This window comes from Stegodyphus dumicola, chromosome 3, assembly GCF_044657685.1.
Source record: "Stegodyphus dumicola isolate Sdum_Otavi_A_Nest chromosome 3, ASM4465768v1".
Taxonomy (NCBI): domain Eukaryota; kingdom Metazoa; phylum Arthropoda; class Arachnida; order Araneae; family Eresidae; genus Stegodyphus; species Stegodyphus dumicola.
The window spans coordinates 14,537,779-14,563,289 of record NC_140770.1 but is presented as its reverse complement, the minus strand read 5'-3'; the positions used below and the strand labels follow the sequence as shown (position 1 = coordinate 14,563,289).

Below are 25,511 nucleotides of genomic sequence, written 5' to 3'. Positions count from 1 at the left end.
TAGCTAGTAACCTTTAAACGCCTTACCAAAATGTCGCCAAACTACCTGTTATCATATTCCAAAGATTAGCCTAATAAATTTTTGTAAGTCATAAATAGATTGCAATCTACTGTCAGGAGAAAAGAGAAGTAAAACAAATAAATCTATTTTTCTCAAAACTGATTATAAATTGTGATCCGTCAAATAAGTATTTAACGTTGCGTTTTATCATCCTACTAAATGCACTTTCACCTAAATTTATCATTACAAACTAAAATTTTCTTTAGTCAAAGAATATGCCTGTACAGATTCTAAAAACAGGAAATTGTGACTTGCGATTTCAGAGCGAGAAAGTATGCTCTTGTGCATTTTCTAAAGACTGTGACATAGGAGTTCAAAGATAAATAGTTTAGTTAAATATTTAGTGCATCTTCATTTATTTTAATAATTATCAGAATTTGCAGTCGTAGAAAATCTGCATAGGTATACAAAGAAAAACATTGTCCAGTTACTTAGAAAATCATTTTTACAATACACCTGCGTTTTTGCAGAAATCAATAATAGCATCACTTTGCCCACCGGTAATAAAATACTAAATAACATAAGCGTTCACTATACACTATGAGTTCAGATCTTGAAAGAGAGTTTCTTTGACGGTTGATTCAGCTCCTCGTACCGATGAATGACCGGATCTGCTAACTCAACTCTTTCCCCGGGAGAGCGACAGTAGTAAATAAACTAAACGTAACATAAAAACAGTAACGTTTCGAAGCTTATCATCTCTGTTCTATAATAGAACAGTGTAATTATTTTTGTTGAAATAGTTTTCATTTATTATGCTTTGTGTGAGACAACCAAGCAGACAACAAGCAAATCAAGCACTTTTATGTTACATTTAGTTTATTTACTACTGTCGCTTTCCCGGGGAAAGAGTTATATAAATGTTCATCCTTAAGCAAGCATTGCATTTCTTTGTAAATTTATTGCATTGTAGCAAACTGGATGGATAGGCAGAATTAGTTTCTGAATTATTTTTATGTATATTTTTGTTTACTTAATATTTTTAGCCACTAATAAGTATTGTGAGTTTTGTTTCCTGGAAGTGGCAACAGAGTAACTTATAGAATTAGCAAAAGTATGTATAACAACAAACCAAAGCAGCTTAGATAACCTAAAATGTATATGTCCAAAAACCATAAGCTGATTGATCCATAAGCTCAAAATAAACATCAGGTTCATTCTCCTAAATTCATTTACACCATTCCAAAAAGTCTGCAGGTGCTCTTTTTCTTGGGAAGTTATTGGGCATGCACCGAGGCATTCATCTTAGCATTTCACTTTATTAGACTCACTGCAATTTGGAGTGCATTTAGGAATGTTAAAAATGGTTCCCTTTCCTTATCCTGCTGCAAATTGTAGTTAACAAACCAGAATAACCAAATCTACGGTCACCACTTCTTCCTTCTATAAATTCTCTCATTAAGAATATAAATATTCCTTCCTAAATATAGCAAAAACTGCAGAAGGCCTAAAAGAGAAGGGACAAATTTATGTCGAACATGCAACGATATCTCAGCGCGTTGCCTGAAATTGCCGTATTTCGCAACATAATTTTCCTCACTTTTTATTAATTTTATAAATCCGGAAGTCGAGGAGGGGAACGATGCGAGCAATACAGTTTCGAAAAGACGCTGTTAGAACACAACAACGCTCTGTTTTGCCTCAATTTTTTATCTCGTTTTTCCTTATACATCTTATAAAAATATTTATTTAGTAAATTTGTGATTAAGAAATTTTAAAAGAGCCTTTTTCTGCAATCTCTTGCACACTTCTGGGTGAATTGGTAGGATTTTTTTATCTATCTGGGAAGGGCGGGATTTGGACTTGATGAGGTCCTAAGCTATTTGAAATAGGGCAATCTTTATAAGTCTGTTTATCAGTCTCTATATTTTGACACTATATTTATACTTATTTTAATTTTTTGGTGCCCCCTCCCCCCAAAAAAAAATTGGGGTTCCTAAGCTACCATTCGTCAAGAGCAGAACGCACCGAGAAGTCCGCTCTATCCCCACCCCCAGTCCAGTTGAAGAAGACGGCATGGAATTGGTCAAATGGCAAAAGATATACTTTGCGGGGGGGGAGGAAGAATTTTGCTAACGTACAACACAGACTATGGCCGACATTAACAATAATAAGAAAAAGGAACCTATATAACTTCCTTTTCTGGAATATTACTCATTAGGATCCCCTTTTCAGAGCAGGAAACTGGTAAGGACTGAAGACCAGTCACTAGGAAAAGGATAAGGATAAGGAAAGAATGAACGCTCATTCTCCTCCTTCATGGCGCTGAGCTCGTTGTAACGCGTCCACCCCCACAAAGTTCCCAAACTTGACTTCTGGTGAGTATATTGTTTAAGATACTATATTATGTTTGTTTGGTATTAAAGCTTGAGCAATTGTTATCATGGAGAACACCTATTCCAAAAATTGAATCTGTTACATGCAAAATTAATTCCCTGAAAATGGCTAAATTCTTCAATAATTCTCAAATTCAGGGCGAGGATGCGGAGAAAAATCTTTTAATCCGTTCCAAAAAATAAACAATCTGAAATCACTTCTCACGAAACTACAAAAATCTCAAAATTTCACTTCTCAGCAAACCGTCGAAGAAGCCTTTCTAAAGTTTAAATCAGCCAAATTCATCATGGACAAGTTGCAAGTTGGCATAGCTGCCGTAGACTATTTCTCAAGCTTTCTTGGCTTTCAATTCATCTTACACTTAAACCATAAAATTCAGTTCAAGATCAATATCGCAAAATAATTTTAAATTGAACATATATTTAGTATTTCCGATACACAGTCACACGCGCTGGAGATAAAAATGGTTTTTCTGATAAAAATGTTCTCGTTTTGAAATCGTAGAGTTTGTTAATAAAAAATTCGTTAAAGTTTTACAAAATATGAAATCGGTAATGAAACAAATTTCAAATTTGGGCTTTCAGATGCCTGTATTCGCAGTAGAATTAAGTCATTCAAAATTGGATGGCTCTAGGTACCGTTGTTTTATCACAATGCGAGAAACATGCATACATTGATGCAGATTCTTCATTATTTAATTTCTTCAAATATAATCCAATGCGATAATATTCGGTGGCAAAATCGCAAAACGAAAACTACATTCCTTCAGACACAAAGCCCCTTTGGACTTATAATCTAATATATAGTATATTTTGATTAAATTATATTTAAAATCATCAAAGAAATAAATTTTAATATATTTTAAAAATTATTTATCACTTTAATCATTAACTATTTTAATAATTAATGATTTTATTAATAATTTTATTTATTTATTTATTGTTCCTCTTTCCTTAGGGTCTCCGGCTTTTCTAATTTTAGAAATTAAGCCCTGGATCAACAAGCTCATTCCGTCAAACATATTTTTCAGTTTGTTGTTGGATCCTTTCGAGAAAATGAGGTAAGTTACTCCTTGATTTATAAGGTTTATATTAACGACCGATTGATTTTGATTTAATAGTTTTGTATTTTCATTTTCATCAAAATGCAAATTATATTCTAAAAAAATCTAAAAGCTTTCAGATTTTATATGACGCCCAAGGCGGTGATGGTTAAAAATTTTTAAGATAAAAAATGTTTTTTCCCCGTAAAGGGTTGCCATTGCTCGCTTGGAAATCGTTGAGTTTGTTAATTAAAAATTCGCTAAAATTTTACAAAATATGAACTAGGTAATAAAACAATTTCCAAATTTGGGCTTCCAAATGTCCACGTTCGAGTGGTGGAGTACATTATTCGAAATTGGATGGCTCTAAGGACCGTTGTTTTATCACAGTGCAAGAAACATACATACATTTATGCAGATTCTCCATTATTGAATTTTTTGAAATATAATGCTGGGCTCTAAAATTTGGTGGCAACAGTTTGAAAGTGAACCGACATTTAAAGTTTTAACGCAAAATGCCAAAACGAAATTAATAACCCCTCTGGCCTTTTTTTAAAAATGATTACATGAATTCTAAATTTAGAAATTCTAAATTCACACCAATATTATCCTAACATATATGTCTTATTAAGCTTTCTATGTTTATACATTGAATTTAATACAAAATTGATATTGAAAGAATTACCGATATATAAGCTAATATATGATGAGATAAATGTTTTTCCTGAAACTGCTCTTCTCAAGTATCGTTTGTGTCTTATACAGTGGTGGCCAAAATTGTAGACACTTTTGGAAATTTTTATGTTTTTGAACTTTGCATGTTTATAGAAAACGTTACGTTTCAGAAAATGCAAACTTGTATATATCATTTTAAAGAGAATTTATTACTGAATTCAATACAGAACACAAAAATTCATTTATTTGCAATACAAAAAAAGTTAAACGATAATAGTTATCGATATACATTAGATAGTGATGATTGCAGTGAGTTATCAGTACTTAGTAGGATACCCTTTATTTTTGATTACAGCTTCACATCGACGTTTCATTGAGCTGACAAGAGTTTCAAGCTCTTCTTTCGTTATTACATGATGCCAGGAAACAATTATAGCCTCAATTAGTTCCCTTTTATTTGATGGGCGCCTCATTCGGACAAGAGTTTTCAAACGGTGCCACAAACTTTCGATAGGATTGAGGTCAGGACTGTTTCCTGGCCATGACAACAATTTAATGCTCTTTGTACGAAACCACTCTTTCGATATTTTGGCCGTGTGGCAAGGAGCAGAATCCTGCTGAAAAATAAACGAAGCATTGTTGGGAAAGAGACCTCTGATGGAAGGTAGAAGTTTTGGTTCTAGAATAGTGTCAATATATTTTCTGGCATTCAGAGTCCCATCGATGACATGAAGGCGAACAATACCATCTGCTGACATGCATGACTAAATCATAACACTAACTGGGTTCTTCACAGTTGCTTGAATGCAGTCAGGATGTAGCACTTCTCCTATTCTACGTCTTACATATTTTCGCCCATCACTACCGAATAACGAAATCTTAGTTTCATCACTCCATATAACTTGTGACCATTGATCATCTGTCCAATTAATGTGTTCCTTTGCCCAATGTAGTCTTTCTTTTCGTTGCTGAAAATTAAGATAAGCCTTTTTTCGTGGAATTCTACCTCTCAGTCCAACATCAGTTAATCTTCTCCTGTTCTTGAACTGACAGTAATTGTTCTTGAACTGACAGAAACACCAGCATCATTCAGATCACTTCTGATGGCCGCTGATGACAGTTTTCTATCTTGGAGACATAGTCTTTTTATTCTTTTGTCATCAATAGATGTGGTGCACCTTTCTCGGCCTTTTCCTTCTTTGTTTTTTATTGAATTTGCCTCCTGATATCGTAAACAAAACTTTCAGACTCCAGATGTAGTCACTGAACCAACCACCTATCTATCTTGCAATTTCAGCATAGGAAAGACCACTTTCTCGTAACACAATAATATTACATCTCTTTCTAGGTGTCCAATCTACTCTTTTATTGGATGTCATTGCTTCTTGACTAATTATTAAAAATTTTTACAAAAATTCCTACTTGTAATTGCAGTGTATAAGAAACAGGTCCTCCTTCTACAGAACAAAGCGAAATAATGAATTGTTTCAAGTGTAAACATGATGTCAGCTTCTACTGGCAGTTACTAACATTTGATTGGTTTTCAGAACAAGAACAGTGATTGGCCAGGAAAGGCAGACATTACAAACCACTTCAAAACTGTGTTTTTTATTTATATTAAAGTACATATAACTTGTATTGGAAATAATTGAGTTTTGTGTTTTGTATTGAATTCAGTAATAAATTCTCTTTAAAATGATATATACAAGTTTGCATTTTGCGAAACGTAACATTTTCTATAAGCATACAAAGTTCAAAAACATAAAAATTTCCAAAAGCGTCCACAATTTTGGCCACCACTGTATACTTAGCCTGATATTAGAGAAATTTGTTAATTAATAAATTATCCCGCTTATATTTTAAGTATTTAGTTTTTTTTCCCACAAAATATTGTGTTTGACATTTTAAAAATATTTGTCGCAAAATGCTTTTTGAATATCAATCTCATAAATTTTACGTCTTAATATTCTTTTTCTTGAGAAACATTTTTTAAAATCTGGGATTTAAATCTGTGACATTTTTAAAAATTTGGTTCAAGTATACAATACACTCTTACATACAAGTGTGTATTGTATACTTGACACATGGTATTCTTACATATTTGTTGCGACTTTGAGTTAATCATGCAAAATTTATGAAACTTAACAAGAAATTCGAAAGCTAAATGTGTAAAGTTGAAGGAGAACTTCCTAGTAAAGTCCGAACAAGAACAACTTACGTAAATTTTAACAATTATCAATGCGCTGGCTGCAATAAAGGAAAACAATAATAAATGACACAGTTCCACTAAAGCCGCTGCAATGACATACTAAATAAGAATACAAACTCGTAAAAAATTAATTCTCCTGGTCCTGAGATTGTTCTTTAAGTTATTATTCTCTGAGATTATATTATTATTATAGTGAAAGTGGAAATATTTAAGAAACGGTGGTACTTCGGTATACGTCCGTTTTGGAACACGTCCAATTTCCATGTCCGAACAGGACGCATACCAATGCGTCCTGTTCGGACATGAAAATTTTTATTTGGAATACGACTCGAGTACGATTGTTCAGGACTACGCCTACTATGCTCGTTTACCTATTTCGAGACAATGCTAGGACTGCCCATGAGCTTTAGTAAGCTTATTGCTAACATAACTCTGCTTCTTCAAGTGATTTTGAGGCATAAATGTTGCGTTAATTCATTAAAAATTTGTTTTAGGAAAATTAATGAAAATGATCAAGCGACGAAGAAAATTGTTAGCATCATCGTAAAAGTGAAAAAAAAGGATTGTTGAAAAGTATGAGGACGGCATGCGTGTCGGTGACTTGGCTATTGTACACTGTATGCCGACGATTGTGAAAAATAAAGACGCTGTTAAATCGACTAACTTTCCAAAAGGGGTGGAATCGGTTATGAAACAAAGATCAGAGACGTTAGAGAGCGGTGAAAAGTTATTCTTGATCTTGGTTAGCAGCAAAACATTTACTTACTGTATTATGGGCAGTGAGTGCTTCATTTATGTGTAGTTTATATTTCACCCTCTGCATTTGTATTTCAGCATTAAACAGGTTTATACTAATAACAAACAACATGACTTTAATAATAATATCAATAGGACTTTTTATGAAAACGGATTAATTATATTTTCTTTTAATGAGATACATTCCCCAAAAGAAAAAGAGGAAGAATGATCTTGTTTATTTACATTTAGGCACGTGACCTCTGGACTGATCTACATTTTTCTTAACATTAGGTATACGTAAGTCACGTGATTTTTGAGGTTGTCAGAATGTATCTCGTTTAATACTCGAAACATTCGCTTGGTACCTGTCTAAGTATCTGGAAAGGGCTAATGACATATACCGCAGTACCAGTGTATTTCATAATAACGCTAAATTCTTGATTTAGAAAAGCTTAAAACTTAATACGATCAGCTGATGGTATTTTTCCGATAGAACCATACCATGCATTTTCAGCGCATTATTTGAGCATGGTTTATTCTTCCTGCTTTAATGCTTTTAACTTTGTATAAGAAGAAATGTGACGATTTCCAAGCAGCAACAAAAACATATTTTCAAGACGAAATTCTCCAGAAGCCGTTTGTGGTGAGACAACACAGGCTAGTTTGTTATTTATTTATTTATTTTGTAAATAAACCTTCCACAATTTTCATAATGTTGTAGCATTCATCTATTTCAACATTAAATTCGGCTGCAACATTCAACGAAATAATTGGAAAAATGGAATCAAATTTCATGCAACAAACTTCCCAACAGTCAGAATAGACTTCAGTTATATAATGCTGCCATCTATCGAATGACATTCTAAATAATAGAATTTGAAAGTAATAAACGGAGAGAATTTAGATGAAGAGGAACATGTTAGTTCAAAATTTTAAATTAAGCGAAAAAGCAGCCTTTGTTTGGCATAGATTTCAAATTCTATGGATGTCGAGAACGGTCAGGCACAGGTTCTCTTCTTCAGGAGCAAGCATACTTAGCAGAAATTATTTTTTATATGTATGTTCTTGAGGATAACGAATTTGTGTCTGATCGCTTTTGAAATCGACAGATGTTCAATCGATATCAACGCCAAAGTAAGTTGATTTTTTTGCTCAACATATTTTGTTCGAATTTTAAAATACTTCAGTAATATTTCTCACTAATCATTTAGTAATTTTATACTCAACAATCATATACAATTTAAAAAATGCTGACTTGAAACTGGTAATTATGCAAAGAAGCCAATCCATATTTTAAATAAAATTCGCAAAACAGCCGTAACTAAAAACAGGTTTGAAACCTAAAGTAATGAATTCTCTTTAAATAATGGTACAAAACGTGCTTTAACCGAGCAAATTTTCGCTATTCCCCTGATTATTATTGTTATTACCGTTATTCCTCCACTCTTCTTGATGAAGAATAATCCTTTTTCTTGAAATGTGTTTGCATTTTACATAAAAATTTAGGGTCAGTTAAATATTTAGAAATACGATCTTGCTTAAAATGTTATTAATGTTACTTGGTTTTAGCTCAAAATGTTACTAATGTTACTTGATTTTAATAATTAACCTTTTAACTGTCAAGTTATTTTGATGATTTGGGTGCATAAATTGTCATTTTTTATTTTTTATTCCAAAAATGAAATGTCTGCCTCAATTTAAAAAAATACCATGCATTTTGAACTTCAACCTGTATCCTTTGAAACTTTCAGTTAGATGCTGCCATCTGTTGAACTGAAGCAGAAATAAACTTCTCACGATATATATTCGGGTATAACAATACGATGCACTAAAAACAAATTAGCCCGAGTAATATTTGGACGTGACATTTTGGAATACCAGTGCTGCGCCCGAGATTATTTCGGGCATGTCAGTTAAAAGGTTAATAAAAGTATATAACATAATTGAAATTAAATAATTGGAAAAGTGATTATAAAGTGAAAAAATTATTATTTCATGCATTTTGAAGAGCTATGAGCACAGTAAACAAAACGTCTAAAATTATGAAAATTTACAATTTCCTTTTATGAAATTTAATGAATGAGGTTTTTTTGTTCAGTAAAGTATAGCAATAGCATCATAATACCTTTAAACAGAAACTGAAATGCTATGTGCGCAAGAAAAAAAAGTGTAACTCATTTTACCTCCCACGCATAATTCAAGGCATTCTAGGAGAAAAAGAATTAAGGCAATCTCCTCTACTCACTAGGAATCAGTCTCTTTTGAGAAATTTCTCTTAAGGTCAAAATGTTAATTGAAATGGTCAAGAGGAGGTTGAAGAAATTAGAAACAGCGAACGTAGCAATTCGTTCTCTCTCACCCCCCTATAAATCCATACATATTATCAAACTTAATTCTAGGGCATTTAGAGAACTGATGACTCCACGAACGAAAACGACCACTGCAGTTTTCTAATTCGAGTTTGATTTAAAAACAATAGAAATACGACAATGAAATCTCGTTATGGAAAATTCGATTGTTTAGTGTTTCCTTTTATCAAAAAGCACGGAAAATTCGTACTGGCAATTATTATTATCATAAATTTATTGTGAGGCTCTTTTGATATGTATTGTTCAACACTAAACAGATTTTTCGTAATGCAATTTTTTAAGATTTACGGATTACATATAATCGCTTCCGTAAATATCCACCACAAAATGTTTCTCCTCCACTGTCCATTTGTTCATAGTAGCAGTTAATATTTGGTTTAGTTGATTACGGGAAAGCTACCTGCCTGAGGGAGGGGATGCCTTCGTGGAGGACTTTCTAAGAGAAACTGGCTCGTATACATGTAAGGAAAACCACGAAATGCCCATGCCGACAGCCTGTTCACAGGGATTGGAATCTTCGAACGAACTACCAGTGTTCAGTGACCTCACCGCTCGGACGCTAGTGGGAAGTAATAGTTAAGAAATAAAAACCAAAAAGGGATTTAAACACAATGGAACACAGTGTATAATAAAGGCGATTTGAAGGCATGTAGGACAAATATGGCTGAATAAAATAAAAAAATGAATGTTAGATTGTGGTTGCTAATAAACATTATATTTGTAGAGTCACTAGGTTAACTGGAAGCAGAAAAGATGAAAAATATGCAACCGCCTTCGCCGGGAATCGAACCACGGACATATGGAATACCGGCCCAGTGTGCTACCGTTACACCACGAAGGCAAGCTAGGGAAGTGGGGGAAATACCTTATATATTCCCCTTTTTAAAGGGCGACTAGGGTTTTAGAGGACCTAGTCGCCAAATCGACCTAGTCGTCGTGCGGTGAATCATCATCCACAACCCTTTTAGTTCGGGAGACACTTGTAGAAGATGTTAGGTTGATTGGAAGCAGAAAAGATGAAAAATATGCAACCGCCTTCGCTGGGAATCGAACCACGGACCTCTCGAAATACCGGCCCAGTGTGCAGAACCACTACACCACGAAGGACGCTAGGGAAGTGGGAGAAATACCTTATAAATTCTCCAGATGGTACTTAACAGGTTTTGCAACAGTTACGCATAAATGATGCATGGTATCATGTGTTATTATGCATAATTGCTGCCCAAAAGATCCACGAGGGCTGATACTCGTTACATAAGAAAGGAAATGTCAAATCGCATCTGATACCCACATGGATGCGAGCACGGTGCATCGGCTTTGACGAACATGGTTGGAACAAGGAAATGTGGGAAGAAGGAGGGGCGCAGGTGCAAACAGAGTGACGTCATCACGCGCGGATCGACGCATCCGCTGACAAGCTGTGGCGTCGCGGTCCCGCAAGTCACTTGTACCGCGATTCTGCAGCATGTGCACGATACCCTGGATGTTCCCGTGTCGACCAGAACCATTTCCCGTCGATTGGTTGAACATGGCCTGCACTCAGGTTGTCCGTTAAGAAGACTGGCATTGAACCCACAGCACAGACGCCAACGTTTAGAATGATGTCGGACTGGAGCGATGTGGATGACAGAATGGAGAAACGTCGTGTTCTCAGATGAGTCACGCTTCTGTTTATCCTGTGACAGTCGCCGGATGCGTGTGTGGCGTCGACGTGGATACAGATCTAATCCGGCAATAACTGTGGAACGCCCAACCACGCGACAAAGTGGCATAATGGTTTGGGGCGCTATTGCCTACGATTCCAGGTCACCTCTAGTTCGTATTCAGAGCACTATGACGGCTCAACGATACTTGGATAATGCACTGCGGCCGGTGCCAATCCCCTACCTTCAGGAGCTGCCTAATGCAATTTTTCAGTAGGATAACGCCGGACCACACAATGCTCGCACCTGCCAACATGCTCTGCAAGGTATACAGATGCTTCCCTGGCCACCGTACTCTCCTGACCTGTCACCAATCGAACATGTGTGGGATGTGATTGGACGCCGTTTGCAGAGTCTGCCCCTGCCTCGTTCAGAAGACGAACTGTGGCAAATGGTTGAAAGAGGGTGGAGAGCTATCCCTCAAGACACCACCCGCACACTTATTGACTCTATGCCTAGACGTGTTTCTTTGTGCATCGCTGTCCGCGGTGGTCATACATCCTACTGAGCCGACGGCGTTCTCGCTCTGTTTTCTGACTAATTTCAAATTTTATATAGGTGCATTTTGAAATAAAGATCCCTTATTACTTTTTGCTGTCTCTGCCTTTTTTCGAAATTTCATCACTTTCTGATTACTCCCTTCTTGGTGTTGCATTTTCAATGTCGAGGTTATTGAAGACGTTTCGTTTATTGAAGACGCTCTTGGTGAGAGATAATTAAATGGTCTAAATCAGAAGTTCTCAGATGGTTTAATTTTTGTACCGCGTAGATAAGAATAAAAAATATATGTACCATCATAAAACCATTTTCCAATTAAAATTCTCATAATTTTACATTTATTTTGAACATCCATTCAAGTCTTTTGTGTAAAAATTGTACCATCAAAAATAATGTAATGTACTGTTAGTGGTGCATGTAATGCAGTATTAGAAACTCTGATCTAACTATCATAATCCAGTTTTAGAAACTTCCAACTAACTAAAATTCCTATAAATAAAATTAAATGCAGTATACTTACTTTTCTAACACGCAGTGCGTCAATAACGTTTCACCGAGAATAAAATTTCTGTTGCCAATCATAGGCAAATATACGGCTGCAGTATACGAGTATGGAGAAAAATAATTCTTCTTCAAGTGAAGTATTATTGAAGTATCAAGTCAAGAAAAACAGTATTATTCACTCTTTGCGAAAATCTTAGGTTTATTCAATTAGTAATTGATGGATGTCTGCCTTTTGCATTTTAGTAGATTCGAGTACAAATCTTTTTCATTAACCCATTTTTAAAATTGCATTGATTTGGATTGATGAAGTAAAAGAAGTAAAAAGAAATATGAAGGTACTAGCGTATGTTAATTACATAGAGAACAAATGAGTTGAATATGCAGTGCAATGAGTGTTGTTCAGTGCGGTGAATGACTGGCGGCGAAACTGGAAATCACTTCAAGATGTTAGTCAGAAAACAAAATAGGAAATCACTTAATAAGGCCCTCTTATTAGCAAGGTGATAATTAAAAAAAAAATCTCAAATATTTCAATTTTAGTACATGTAGAAATTACATATTAAAACAAAAGTTGAAAGAAATACATGGTTAATTCTTTACTTGCGATTTCGTTTTCAATTGTTTCTCTTGTCAAATAAACTACATACTAACACGTGTTTTCATTAATTCATACTTTATTAATGCTACACTCAAAATACAAGCAGAGAGGCACTTGCTCTTGAGTACATACACGGACTTTTTGTACCTATCAATATCAGAACAAACAGACAAATGAGCAAATCTTTTTTTCCCTTTAAGAACACTTACAAAAATAATGAATAATAACTTTTTAAAACAATAAAAATTGAAGCTTAGAAATTTTCCACTGACGGTGAGCTTACATGTAACATGCAATACATTAGTTTCCATTTAAACATAAATCCACACATGTTAATCTCTAACAATATTTACATTGTCTCTCATTTTCTTTGGTTTTTTATTAGCAGCACGTATTAAATCATAATACGTGTATTAAATCATAATACGTGTAAATAGTTACGTCATAGTAACGCATTTTAATCACTTCCTTTAAATGATGACATCTTTTACAAATCTTATGTACATTTACATATTAGTCAATAGATGACGTCAGTCTTTTCATTTTAAATAATGTTCTTTACATCTTACGTATATTTACATGCAGTTATATATTACATATAGTATTAGAGCAATTAGGTTGGTACTTTATCTTTTCAAAATGATTTATGAAAGAAGAAAATATAGTAACATTTCAACAATAGCAGCGTACTATCATCAAACAGAAACTCCATGTATAATAACACCCCAATGTTAATAATGTGTAAAATCCTTTGCGTAATCGCATCAGTTAGATTGGCTGCTTCTGGAAATTTCAAAATGTCAGTTTCTAGCTCATCATGTATATTAATGAAGAGTACTCATACGTTTACGGCCCACCAGTGATCAAGTTGGTGAACACTACTAGTTTGGCTTGGCTTCGATTCTAGGCAAACAGACTGGCTTCATGGAAGGTTTTCGTGATTTTGCCAATGACATGAGTAGAGTTTCCATTAGTACGTGCTCGACGAAGATATCCCGTCTCTTAAAGAAATAACCCTCGCGAACTTTGCTATAATCAAATAAACCAAACAAAACCAGCCTGTACCTTTCCAAAATACTGAGTATTAGTTTATATTCATCTCAACCAGAATCAGCCAGATAAACTTAATACGAATATCTCATGATGAGTGTGTAACTAGTTTTGTTTTCTTAGTATCCACAACATAATCCAAAAAGCAATAAACATTAATAAACTGCATTCTTTAAACTTTCAGTATAGAGTAATGAAACTTGCAAACATTGATCAAATACATTACAAGATTTATTTTTTAGAACATCATTACATTCTACGTTTACTTACATATATCCCCTGTACATAGTACTTAGAAATAAAAATACGCAACGTAGTAGTTTGCTGACAATAAAGAAAAAATCTTTTTGTTTTCAAACGTGCTTATTAATGATTCTTGGTGTTAAGCCGTACTTATTATAATCGTAATGCCACCTTTGATATTCAATTAAGACTGCAATCTCTTGTTATCACCATCACAAAAAACAATAATTCAAATCAAGACTTTTGCGTAACGGGGCAGATCGTAAAATTGCTTTAATTAATTTACCTACACCCACATCTGGTAGAAAGTATACAGTTACACGGTAGAATGTTTCTAGAAGAAAAGGTTTGATGAAAGTTCATGATTTTTTTATGGGTAAAACATAAGAGCCTGATTCTAGACGTGAAAATCCATTGTAAAACATGAGCTGTATTGCAATAAATCAGACCAAAGTATTTAATTGTATTTTAATTTGATTTCTCAATATGTGAATCCTTCTTTTATTTCATAAACGTGTAATAATACAAATGCAAGACACACGCGGCGATGTCAAAGAGAAAATTAGACAAAAATTAAAATTCGTTCAATATTGGTTGGTTTTATTAAAACTTCTTTTCTATGAAACAATGCCAGTGTAAGATTTTCTTTGTTTTTTTTTTAAGTTTAACATGATGTGTGTACACATCTTAAAAAAAAAAAAAAAAAAAAAAAAAAAAAAAAAATGAAATTATAGTTTAATTAAAGAGATGAAAACTATCAAAACCTAATCTTCTTTTATGAATGATTTTCATAATAAAAGTATATGAAAATAGCTTAATTAAATTACCCTTCATAAAGAAAATAACGTATCACTGATTTAAGAATGAAAAGCATACAGAAATTAACTACGTATATGTATAATAATTAAATTTTATACTTTGCATCGTTCTGGCAAATTTCTGCCACTTCATTTCTAGTGAGGTAAGATTTTATACGCTTTCATGAAAACTTCCTTATTCTCACTAATATAAATTATTTTTACCACACCTTTTTTCATCACAAACTTAATTTTTGTATTGTCTTTAATATATCAAATTAAGCTTCGAGGATTTTTTTACGTACAAAAGATAAACTTTTGTTGAGTTTGCAGAACAAAAGAGAGAGTAAATATATTCAGTTTTATGATATAATTTTTATGAAAGAAGATTTAACGTTCAAAATGCATATTTTTTAAATCAAAATACCAGAAATATATTTCCTCCTGAAAAGCATTTTTGTTGAAAATGTAAATTCTAACAATAATTTTGTTAGGATTCTTTTTAAGGTGCAAATTCATTTGGAAATCATCGAAATAGCATTGTTGGAATTTAATGAAAAAAATAGTTGTAGAAAGAAACGAATTTTTCTGTCAAATTTGTTGAATCTAGTAAAACCAGATGTGAGTATTTTATTTTATATTAAGATGGATGTAATTATGTAGTACTGAGAGTTTCATACGTCTGCAAATTAAAGAATTTATCGATATTTCACATAAATGTTTAATTCAATAAACCATTTTGTTACATACAGACAAATATTTTTTTCCTCTGTATTTTTACTGAGAACTTTCAGTTAGATATTTTTATTCCATCTTTGTAATCATAGAGCTATTCAATATTTTTTACAATGTATTGTGCTATTACTAAATAATTTATTTTTAAAAATAACTCCATGCAACTCAATGCAAAATAAAACCAAATTATTAAAGCAGTCAAAAATATCAAATATTTGTTGAAAAAATTACAAAGTTCTCCGTGCATTCAGCAAAACATCAAAAGAAAATATAATTAAAATTCCGAAATAGCTGTTAGTCATGGAAAAGTAAACATAAGATTAAATTAAACATTAAAAATGTCCTTTTTTTAAAATATCAGATTAAAGTTTCATTAAAAATTTCTCTAACGCATATAGCGTAATTAAAAATAAACATTAATTATTATTATTATGAATAGAAATTATTCTCCTGATCTAAATACTCTCTAATTTATAATTATAATCTTGTTCGTTAATTGTCTTGTTCTTTAATTAATCTTGTTAATTTCTTTGTTTTCATTTTTAATAATTATTACCGCTGATGACGAGGTTTCATAGAACATTTTGGATAACAGCAAGAGATTAGAAAAATAATAGCAACTATAGTAAATATAATATGTTTATTGTATAGTAACAAGATATATAGCGTTCTTTTAACGGCTAGCTGAAAATTGGAAGTAACTGACAAAATTTAAATAGGAAAATAAAATTTGCACATTTAAAAAGTAAATTTAATTAAAACACAAATGCTACATAAAAGAATTACATGCCAGAATTAAGAAAAATAAATTTACCTTGAGAGAGGTGGAAAAATAATGTCCATGCGAAATTCCACTGAATCTCGAATTACGGTTGAGTTGTTATAGTTCTTTTTAAATCGTTTTCTCTTAAAACTCTTACTGTTGCCATTTTCCATTAGGTTACACAAATAGCAATTTATCTCTGAAAGTATTAGTGAAAAACGTTAAGTTCTAAAGCCTATTTGTGCAATTTAGCATTATCGGCTTGAAAGTATTAAAATTCTTTATTACTAAAAATTGAATTTTGCATTTTTATTTTTCTGTTTTCTAGCATAATATTAATATTTTATTATAATTATTTAATTATCTTGGCAATTTTATTTATTGTTCGAAGATAGTAGAAACCAGTGGCAACACTACTCATATTTTGTTTCCCAGGAGTTTTTCACTATATGTTATGAAAAATCAATACTTTTAATTCGTTTGATTTATTATTATTTGGGGAAAAGCTAAACAAAATTAGGAATATAGTATTATGTCTAAAATTTAAAACATTTATTCTTTCTTTTAAGATACTTTTTAACAATAAGTAAAAATTAATAAAAAAATAATACTTTTATTATTTTAACTGAATGAAGTTGCCGATTCTACGGAAAAGAAAGTTTTTTAATTTAAACCGATAAAAATGTTTTCGAAAATATATTTTAAGTAACATCGTAAATATTTTTTTTATTAATATTTAGGATTTGTTTTAAAAACACAAATGTCTGCAACAGTCTTGATTTCAATTTTACAGCATAAATAATAATCAATTATTATATTTTCACAAAATACAGAGAGGTATGTGTTTCACAGAACGCCTTCGATTTTCTGCACATAAAGCGATGTTTAAATTAAAAAATCAACGTTCTGCTAATAAAAATACAAGAAAATTACAAAAACGTAATTTTAAAAGGAAAAAAGGAAGTATCGACCATATCCTGGGTTTACAAGCGACATTTATTGCTTAACAACGATAAACTGGCTATATATTTTACTTTGTATCACGCTTTAAAACACAGAGTATAACAAATAGTGAAACATACGGTCTAGAATTTAAACATAACTCGTTACACATCGTTGAAATAGCTGCAACAGGCTCTTTGCTTAAAAGCTTCGTCACACAATATTATATCACAATGCATTTTTACTGTTTATTACAGCTAATAAAAATCAAGTAGTTTACTAATGAAAAATTTAAGCAACATCCATTTTAACATATTTTGACATTATGCATTACTCTCGGATAGTGACTTTATCTTTTTTTAATATTCTAAATGTCCTACACTTTTCTGTTCAGTGTCTTGCTTTAACACAGTTACAAATAAAAACCATGCACATAAAAATAGAGCTAAAAAGGTATCTTAAAATTTCTAGGCGAGTTATATATGTTTCTACAAAATATCACTTCTTTAATAATATGTTCTTTCTTAGCTTACAGAGCAGAGGTCGGTAAACATTTGTCTTTAATAGGCATTTGTAATGAAAGTGAGTTAATATGTTTTCAGCTTTAAATTACAGAATTTTTTTTTTGCTTGATGCTTCATTTGACGGATACATTTGTAAGCGTTTAACCCTTTGCGGCACAGTGTATCCCGTCCGGACACACCCAAAAATTTCCTTCTGTACGCACAGAAAAATTGAAAGAAAAAGGATTTATACGCTACTATAGGTTACTCTGAACCTTCTTTATTTATAGTAGGTGGCAGCTCAACACAAACCAGTCCATATATTTTAGCCATGTTTAGTTTTTTAAGACCCTCATTTTTCAAAGAAATCTTCGAGATTTTTTTAGGGTATAAAAAGAATTGTTTGAAAAGAAATGTCTATGTTATTTCTTTGGCTGTATGGTAATCTCCTTATTCTATATTAGTTTTAAATGTTTACCTTGAAATCTTGCCTAAAATCAAACGGCGAACCTTAGGTGTGCCCAGACCGGGCTCACCGATCATCTAGGACAACTAAGAGTCTGTATTCTTTGTTTCTCTGCATCTCTTCGGTCAGTTCATTGACAACAATGCTCGTTTCAGCACTCTTTTCGAAGATCTATTCAATCAGTGTGCCCATTTTGGGCGCACCCACAGAATTAAAAGATAAGTGCTATCTTCACAAAATTTTACTTGTATACTCCTCTAGGCCTATACCTTTTTTTTTTTTTAAATCAAAACTCCAACTTTAAAAGGTAGCGTGCCGGAAAGGGTTAAAATGTAACGTCCTATTCATTGAGAGGATCAACGTTTAGTCAAATGTATATTAAGTAAATATTTGTTATAATTGCCTTCAGTAATGTAATTTGAATAAGTTATTTTTATTCCCAGTGCTATAAAATATTATCAAATAAAACCGATCTTTAGCTTTTGCTCGTTAGCTTTGACCTTTCGAAAGCTTTTGCTCAATTTTAAAATACAACTGCTTATTCTGATTTATCAGAATAAAATCTGATGTATACACTACATGACTTCCTTGCACAGAATATTAAGGTACACGCATTTTTTGCTGCTTTTCATTTAAATTTATTTCCTCGAATTTCATTAGATATATTTCTCATTCAATTAATCCAGTTCTCACTTCGCAGCAAGGCCTCATACATAAAACCTCAAAATAGCTTTATTAAAAATTGAAAAGTATAGAAAAATATAGAACACCACATACAGTTAAAATAATTTTAAAAAACAATTTTTACAGTTAAAATTAGAGTTTCTATGCAAAAACAAGCAATCGGTCAGCGGGCAAGAAGGCAGATTTCTCGGTGCACAAAACTAAACGTTTCCTTTTAGTCCCAAGACACTAAAGATGCAGAAGCTGACTTAATTCACTACTCTGCTAAATTTCAAATGTAAACAAATATGGTTGTTATGGTTAAAAAAAACTTAAACAACTTTCAAATTGTTGATAATTGTTGATAACTTTCAAATTGCTGTTCCACAACTATTACATGCAGATTAACTAATAAATTTGCTTTTTTACGTTTATGCGTGTTTGTTAAAACTTAAATTTGTTTAAATTTAAATTTCATTCCTTGCAGCAATGGCGCAAAGAATATTGAATTAAATTTGTCTTCAAATTTAATTTTTTTAATTAAATTCAATTTATTCTTATGAAACAATATATATATATATATATATATGGTGTGGCCGATTGCAACCAAAAAAGGTAGGTGCACGCGTACATGTTGCAGCACTTCTATATACAAAATTGCAACATTCTGAGGCTACTCGTTTTTGAGTTATGAAGATATATTCATACATACGTACGTACGTACGTATAGACGTCACAACAAAATCTCTTTTGAATTCATTTTATATCCTTTTCGCAACCCGTTTTGGGAAAAAGAGTCCTTTATTCTGACATTGCGTACAGATGTCACGCAAAAACATTGTTAAATTGCATTCGATAGCGGTCAAAATAGGTATTTTCGTTGAAATATGATACCCGGAAATTTTCGCAAATAAAATATTTTCTTTACCTCGTACAAGGAAGTAAAAAAGAATGGAGAGATCAGTCTATTAGATTTTTAAATGCTATCTAAATGTTAAATAAATAAATCATAAACCATATGATCATATATTTGTACACATAAAAAGTCGTATCTTCATTCAGATCTGTAACAGTACATAGTTATCAACCGTCTTTCCTTACAAACCTGCACTGAGGGACGACTACTTCTAACAGATTTTCATGCACTGTTAATTATTTGGCGATTTTTACCCCTAAAATGAATGTTAAAGTTTGGCCCCATTTTCAAAAAATATTATTTTCCGCAAAGGAAATTTTGCTTATCCCATAATAAACCAGTATAAATACGAGTAAATTCACTGTAACTATTTCTTGAATTCAGTAAGAAAAACAATAACGAACGTTTCCCTTAGCATTGCAATAATTCAGTTTCATTTCTTTTTCAAAAGATGTTAAAACACTTTTACTTTTACCTATTTTTACTTTAAACTTACTTTTACTTTTAACACTATTATTACACTTATTACTCTATATTACACTTACGTTTCTATTCAAATTATGGTTTGCCGACTTCTGCTATATAACATGCATTTTCTATTCAGCACTTAAGTTGTTTAAAACTTTTTTTTTTATTTTTTATATCAAATTTACTTTGAAGATAGTTAGACACTTTCAATAAAGCAAAGATTCACATTTCCTTAAACAAGAAACGATATGTTCAAAGTCTGATAATTTATATTTTAGATATATGAAACTATATACCTATTTCGAAATATTACTTACTTTGATGCACAGTAAAACCTATTTTTATTGTTCTTGTTTTGATGTTCAGTATGAAAAATATGACTAAGTATAATAAATTTCACGAACTTCTAATCCTTTTCTAAACATTTTTATTTTTATTATGAAAAAGAGATTGAATGCTGTAGCATTTAGATTTAACCCTTTGTTGCATCATGTCCACTCTAGTAGACAAAAGTTTAAATTGTTTAGTCTTCTGTAAATGCCTGAACAGATTAAATTCCTGTGTTTATTCATTCTATATTATTTTAACTTTCAATTGTCGATCACAGATGTCTGCATGGCATCACTAAGTAAAGCATTGCTGTTTGGAAATTCTTGCTCCATTACATGAAAGAAATATATGTCGATATTCGAAGAACATTTAGATTCTTTACATTAAAAATTGGTTTTATTGTATTTGATAATTAAGAGATCATGAACAGTCATTACACATTTAGAAAATTTCACGAATCTTTTTTCACGATATGTTTTGTGAAATGCCGCACCTAAACGTATCTAATGTACCTGAAGCTAAAAAAATATATTGTCTATACCTACACACTAACGGTGGTCTCTTTATCAGCTAAAAAAATTATATTACTCTGAGTTCAAGTCCATTTTATTTCATGCACCAATAATGCCTCGCGTAATATTTAGTGTTTTGGAATATAAACTTGAAATTAGCACCTGCTTTTATTCGCTATCAAAACATGTATAAGAAAAAGGTCCCGTGTTATATAATTAACAGGTTTTACTACATAATAAAACGTCATAAGTTATGGACAATCTCCAGATACCCATTTAATTAATTTTGCATAATACGAATACAGTTTAAAATTCACAGATTCCAATAAATTAAAAACAGTTCAATTTTTGATAAATCATAGTCGGTACTTTGGGATTATCCCGTATCCCATGGTTAGATTCAAGAAAAATTCAATGTGTAATTATAAAAAATACAGGTCTTTTACTTTGCTTTGATTTTTTTTATTACACTTTTTATTACGTAGTATTAGTCCAAGGGGGCTTTGCCCCTGAAGGACTATTGTTTTGTTTTTCGATTTTGCGTTGAAAACTTTAAAAGGCTGTATCATTTTTCAAATCGTTGCCACCGAATACTAGCGCCCTATATTATATTTGAAGGAATTAAATAATGAATAATCTGCATAAATGTGTGTATGTTTCTCGCATTGTGATAAAACAACGGTACCTAGAGCCATCCAATTTTGAATGAAGTAATCCTACTGCCAATATGGGTATCTGAAAGCCCAAATTTGAAATTTGGAATTTCTTCTATTATCTATTTCATATTTGTAAAGTTTAACGAATTTTTCATTAACGAGCTCAACGATTTAAAATACAGAAATGGCAACACTCTATTGGGGAAAAAAATCTTTTTTATCTCCAGCGCGGAACTGTATATCGGAAATTCTAAAGATATGCTCATTTTAAAATTATTTTGCGACACTGTTGTTAAACTGAATTTTATGCTTTAAGTGCAAAGAACATGATATTTAATAAATAAAGTTAACACACAAAACGTTAAAAAACGCCCCTTTGGGGGGTAATTTAAAATCTGAAAACTTTCAAATTAAATTATTTTTCAGACTTACTTTTTTATTATTATTTGATAAATTTAATGTGTTTAGAATGTTTATTATGGAAATTGCTTTTCATTATGATGACACCAAAGGATTTGCGTATTTTCGCGAGAGTTTACAGGTGGACGTGATAATTCCAAAGTACCTCATAGACATTACACACTTACAATTCAACAGCGATCTTGAATTGGATATTCATATAAGGGCAGTATTCATGAAGACAGAAGCATTCCTTTCTGATAATAATTTCAGCTCAATATTTATACTTGCTTGAAAATGTGTCTAAATTTTCACTCCGCTTGTACTCCTTTACTCACAAGCCTTTATAAAAATTTAATTACATCGTGTATATCAAAATTTATATTAAGGATAAAATCTTAGTTAAACATTATACCTGAATTACCATAGAAATTTTTTTTATTAAAATAGACTTAGTCAAGGAATTTAGAAGCTCAAAGATTTGGTTTGCACTAAACTTCAAAACTCTAGGACTATCTCTTACAAATATTTAGTTAATAAATACATATTACTAATTCGAATGATCAAACTATAAAAAACATCATGAAAACCTTATTTCTTAAAAAAAAGCATTGAAAAATTTTACTCCTATCTATATATAATAAGAAACTCGAGTAATTATAAATAAATTTGCTTAATAGTTTAATATTTTTCTCATGTTACTTAAAGATAAAGATTAAAATTCCTTAAGATAAAGTTTCAGTTAAAAAAGTTAAAAATCTCATTAAATAACCGAAGAAAACCCTTTTAATTTTACAGTCTTTTAAAGCCTGCAGTCAACATTCGATTTGAGATTTATATCTAATATAAAAATTTTACAGGATTTTTTTCAATGATATAAACTTGCATTATGAAATGAATTAGCAAAAGTTAATTTAGATAAATTGTGAATTAATTTACAGATATTAAACAAAGAAAGGAATTATTTTATATCCGGCGTTCAATTGCATATCTTTATATGATTCTATAACGCAGATATCGTAAATATATCTGTTAAATTAGAATACAGCGCCACCTATTGTAGTGAAGAGAAAACGTTCACTTAGCCACTGGATTCGGCTCAGGAAACAAGTCGAAGTATGCTGTAGAATTTTAGTTGTAATTAACATTAATAAAGTTGTTTTTGTTCTTTTTTATACAGTCCGCTCATTTAGTTAAGAATTATCGAAACAAAATACAATACCTGCATTAGATTAACGTATGTAGGACATTTTGAATCTGTTTGTGAGAGTGTGTTTCGAAATAATTAATTTACAAGATTTGTGCAATTACTTATTTTCTCCTTTTTTTACAATCTTCCATTCATTAAGATGATATTTATATCATTAAAAAAATAAGCAAACGGAATATTCTAAATAATGAGGTAATAAATACCAAATGAAAAAAAAAATCTTATAAACTTATAAAGACAATCATGACATGCAGACGATTAAAAAGTAATCCGAAATTAAATTTAAGATGCATTTTGGCGATAGTAACTTCAGTTGACAGAATGCTTTAAGCAATAAGGAAGCTCCTTAAATCGTACAAAATTTTTAAGAATGCACAAAATTTCTCAAAATAAAATAAATTTGAAAACAAATTAAAATCTTCAGGTGAGTCATTAGCTTACGCAATATTAACTAGAAATTAATTTAAAGAGAAAAATAGGTTAAATCAAATAAATATTTCTAGAATAGAATTTTTCTTTACAAAGGTTGTATATTTTATTAAAGCGTTGAAAATAGACTTTGAAGCAATTATTTTTTAATTAATTTCATTTAAATGGATAAAGACATGCATATTATCGACGCATTTTTCCAAACATTTTACTTAAACCAAAATTATAATAAAAATATTTCTTTTCAGATGGAAAAGTTCGCACGCATTTAGAAAAAAATTAACTGCATTTCTTTAATATTAAAATATCATAAAGCGATTTATACAGAATTAAAGTCATATTTTTTTGGAATATCTCTCAGGGGAAATTCAGATTCATTAAATTTTGGTCTGAAACAGATACAGCATACAATAAATTTCCTTTGCTTAAGTCATGCTTAAATGTTTTAATGTAAACATTGTTTTTTTTAATTATCTCAAATATTTTATTCCAAGATCGTTTCCGACAATTCGCTAAGTATTTTTGAGTTAAGTTTCCTATAAAAATAAATTGGGAAAATTAAATTTATGCGTAAGCTATTTTACACAAATAGAATACACAAATTTAAATTAAGTGCATCAAACAGGCTAATTTCGAGTTTAAATAATCACTTCATTGAATATACCAGAATGATTTTCTCAGATGAATCTTCTCTGTCTCGTAGAGTCCTGTAAAATTTATTCATAATTTTAAACTCGAGAATGTTCCTAATGTGATCCTTTACAGCTAATATGGTAGTATCTTCTACACTGTTCTCCAAATTTACATAACTAGACACTTTCCTTTCAGATTATCTTTCCTAAACTGCGCAAGAGTCCTACGTTCGCTCTGTAGACTGACGTTTCGGGACTTTTCCATATTCAGCAGCTCTTGAAACATTTCTTTGACGTTCGTGTTGTTCTTTGCTGATGTTTCCATGAAATTGCAATTCCATTTATGCGCTTGAGCCATACCATCTTGGTAGCTGACTTCCCTTGCTTCTTCTTCGTCGCTCTTGTTACCCACAAGCATCATTGGAATTCCTTCTAATGATCCCTGTAAGTATAAGAAAGAATTTTTTATTTTCATTTATTACACCAATGCACAGATATACGAGGGCTACTTTTTTCCAACCTCCAATGGGCTATAAAGAAAAGACGGGTGAATGTACAACAAAGATTTTATTACCAAAAGAAATGTACAATACGGTTACAGCCGAAAACATCGCGGCAAAAACATCGCAGACGAAAACGTCGCGGAGAAAACAACGCAAGGCGAAAGCGTCGTGCTACAAAACATCGTGGGAGAAAACATCGCAAAAAAAAAAACATCGCAGTTCTAAAACATCGTGGTACAAAACATCGTCGTCGAAAACAAAGCGGTTCAAAAACTTCGCAGTTTAAAAACATCGTAGTCGAAAATATCGTGGTAAAAAATAAAGTATCTACAAATCATCGCATGACGATAACATCGTAGACATGCTTTTTTCAGACATGCTTTAATAACTGTAAATGGATATTCCCATAATGATTTTTGAGCGCAAGATGGAAAGAAGGATAATTTTTTACTTGCATATTTTTTATTAATTACTAAATTTTTGCTGAGAAAATAAAAAGGAAACTTAAGAATAGAAAATTAATGCAACTTATAGCACTTAATAGAATTTTAAACCGACATA

At 31.6% G+C, this 25,511-nt stretch overlaps 1 protein-coding gene across 3 annotated transcripts in view; it reads right to left on the bottom strand.

Annotated features, from left to right (window-relative positions):
• Window positions 1-12,789: 12,789 nt before the first annotated feature.
• The window catches only part of LOC118188850 (GTP-binding protein Di-Ras2-like), a 548,874-nt gene continuing 536,152 nt past the window's right edge, over window positions 12,790-25,511 (bottom strand). For all 3 annotated transcript variants that reach the window (XM_085812591.1, XM_085812590.1, XM_085812592.1), the window contains one exon: window positions 12,790-24,889. In XM_085812591.1, the coding sequence (XP_085668717.1) occupies window positions 24,617-24,889 (273 nt within the window). In that variant the 3' untranslated portion in view covers window positions 12,790-24,616. The remainder of the gene's footprint in view (window positions 24,890-25,511) is intronic.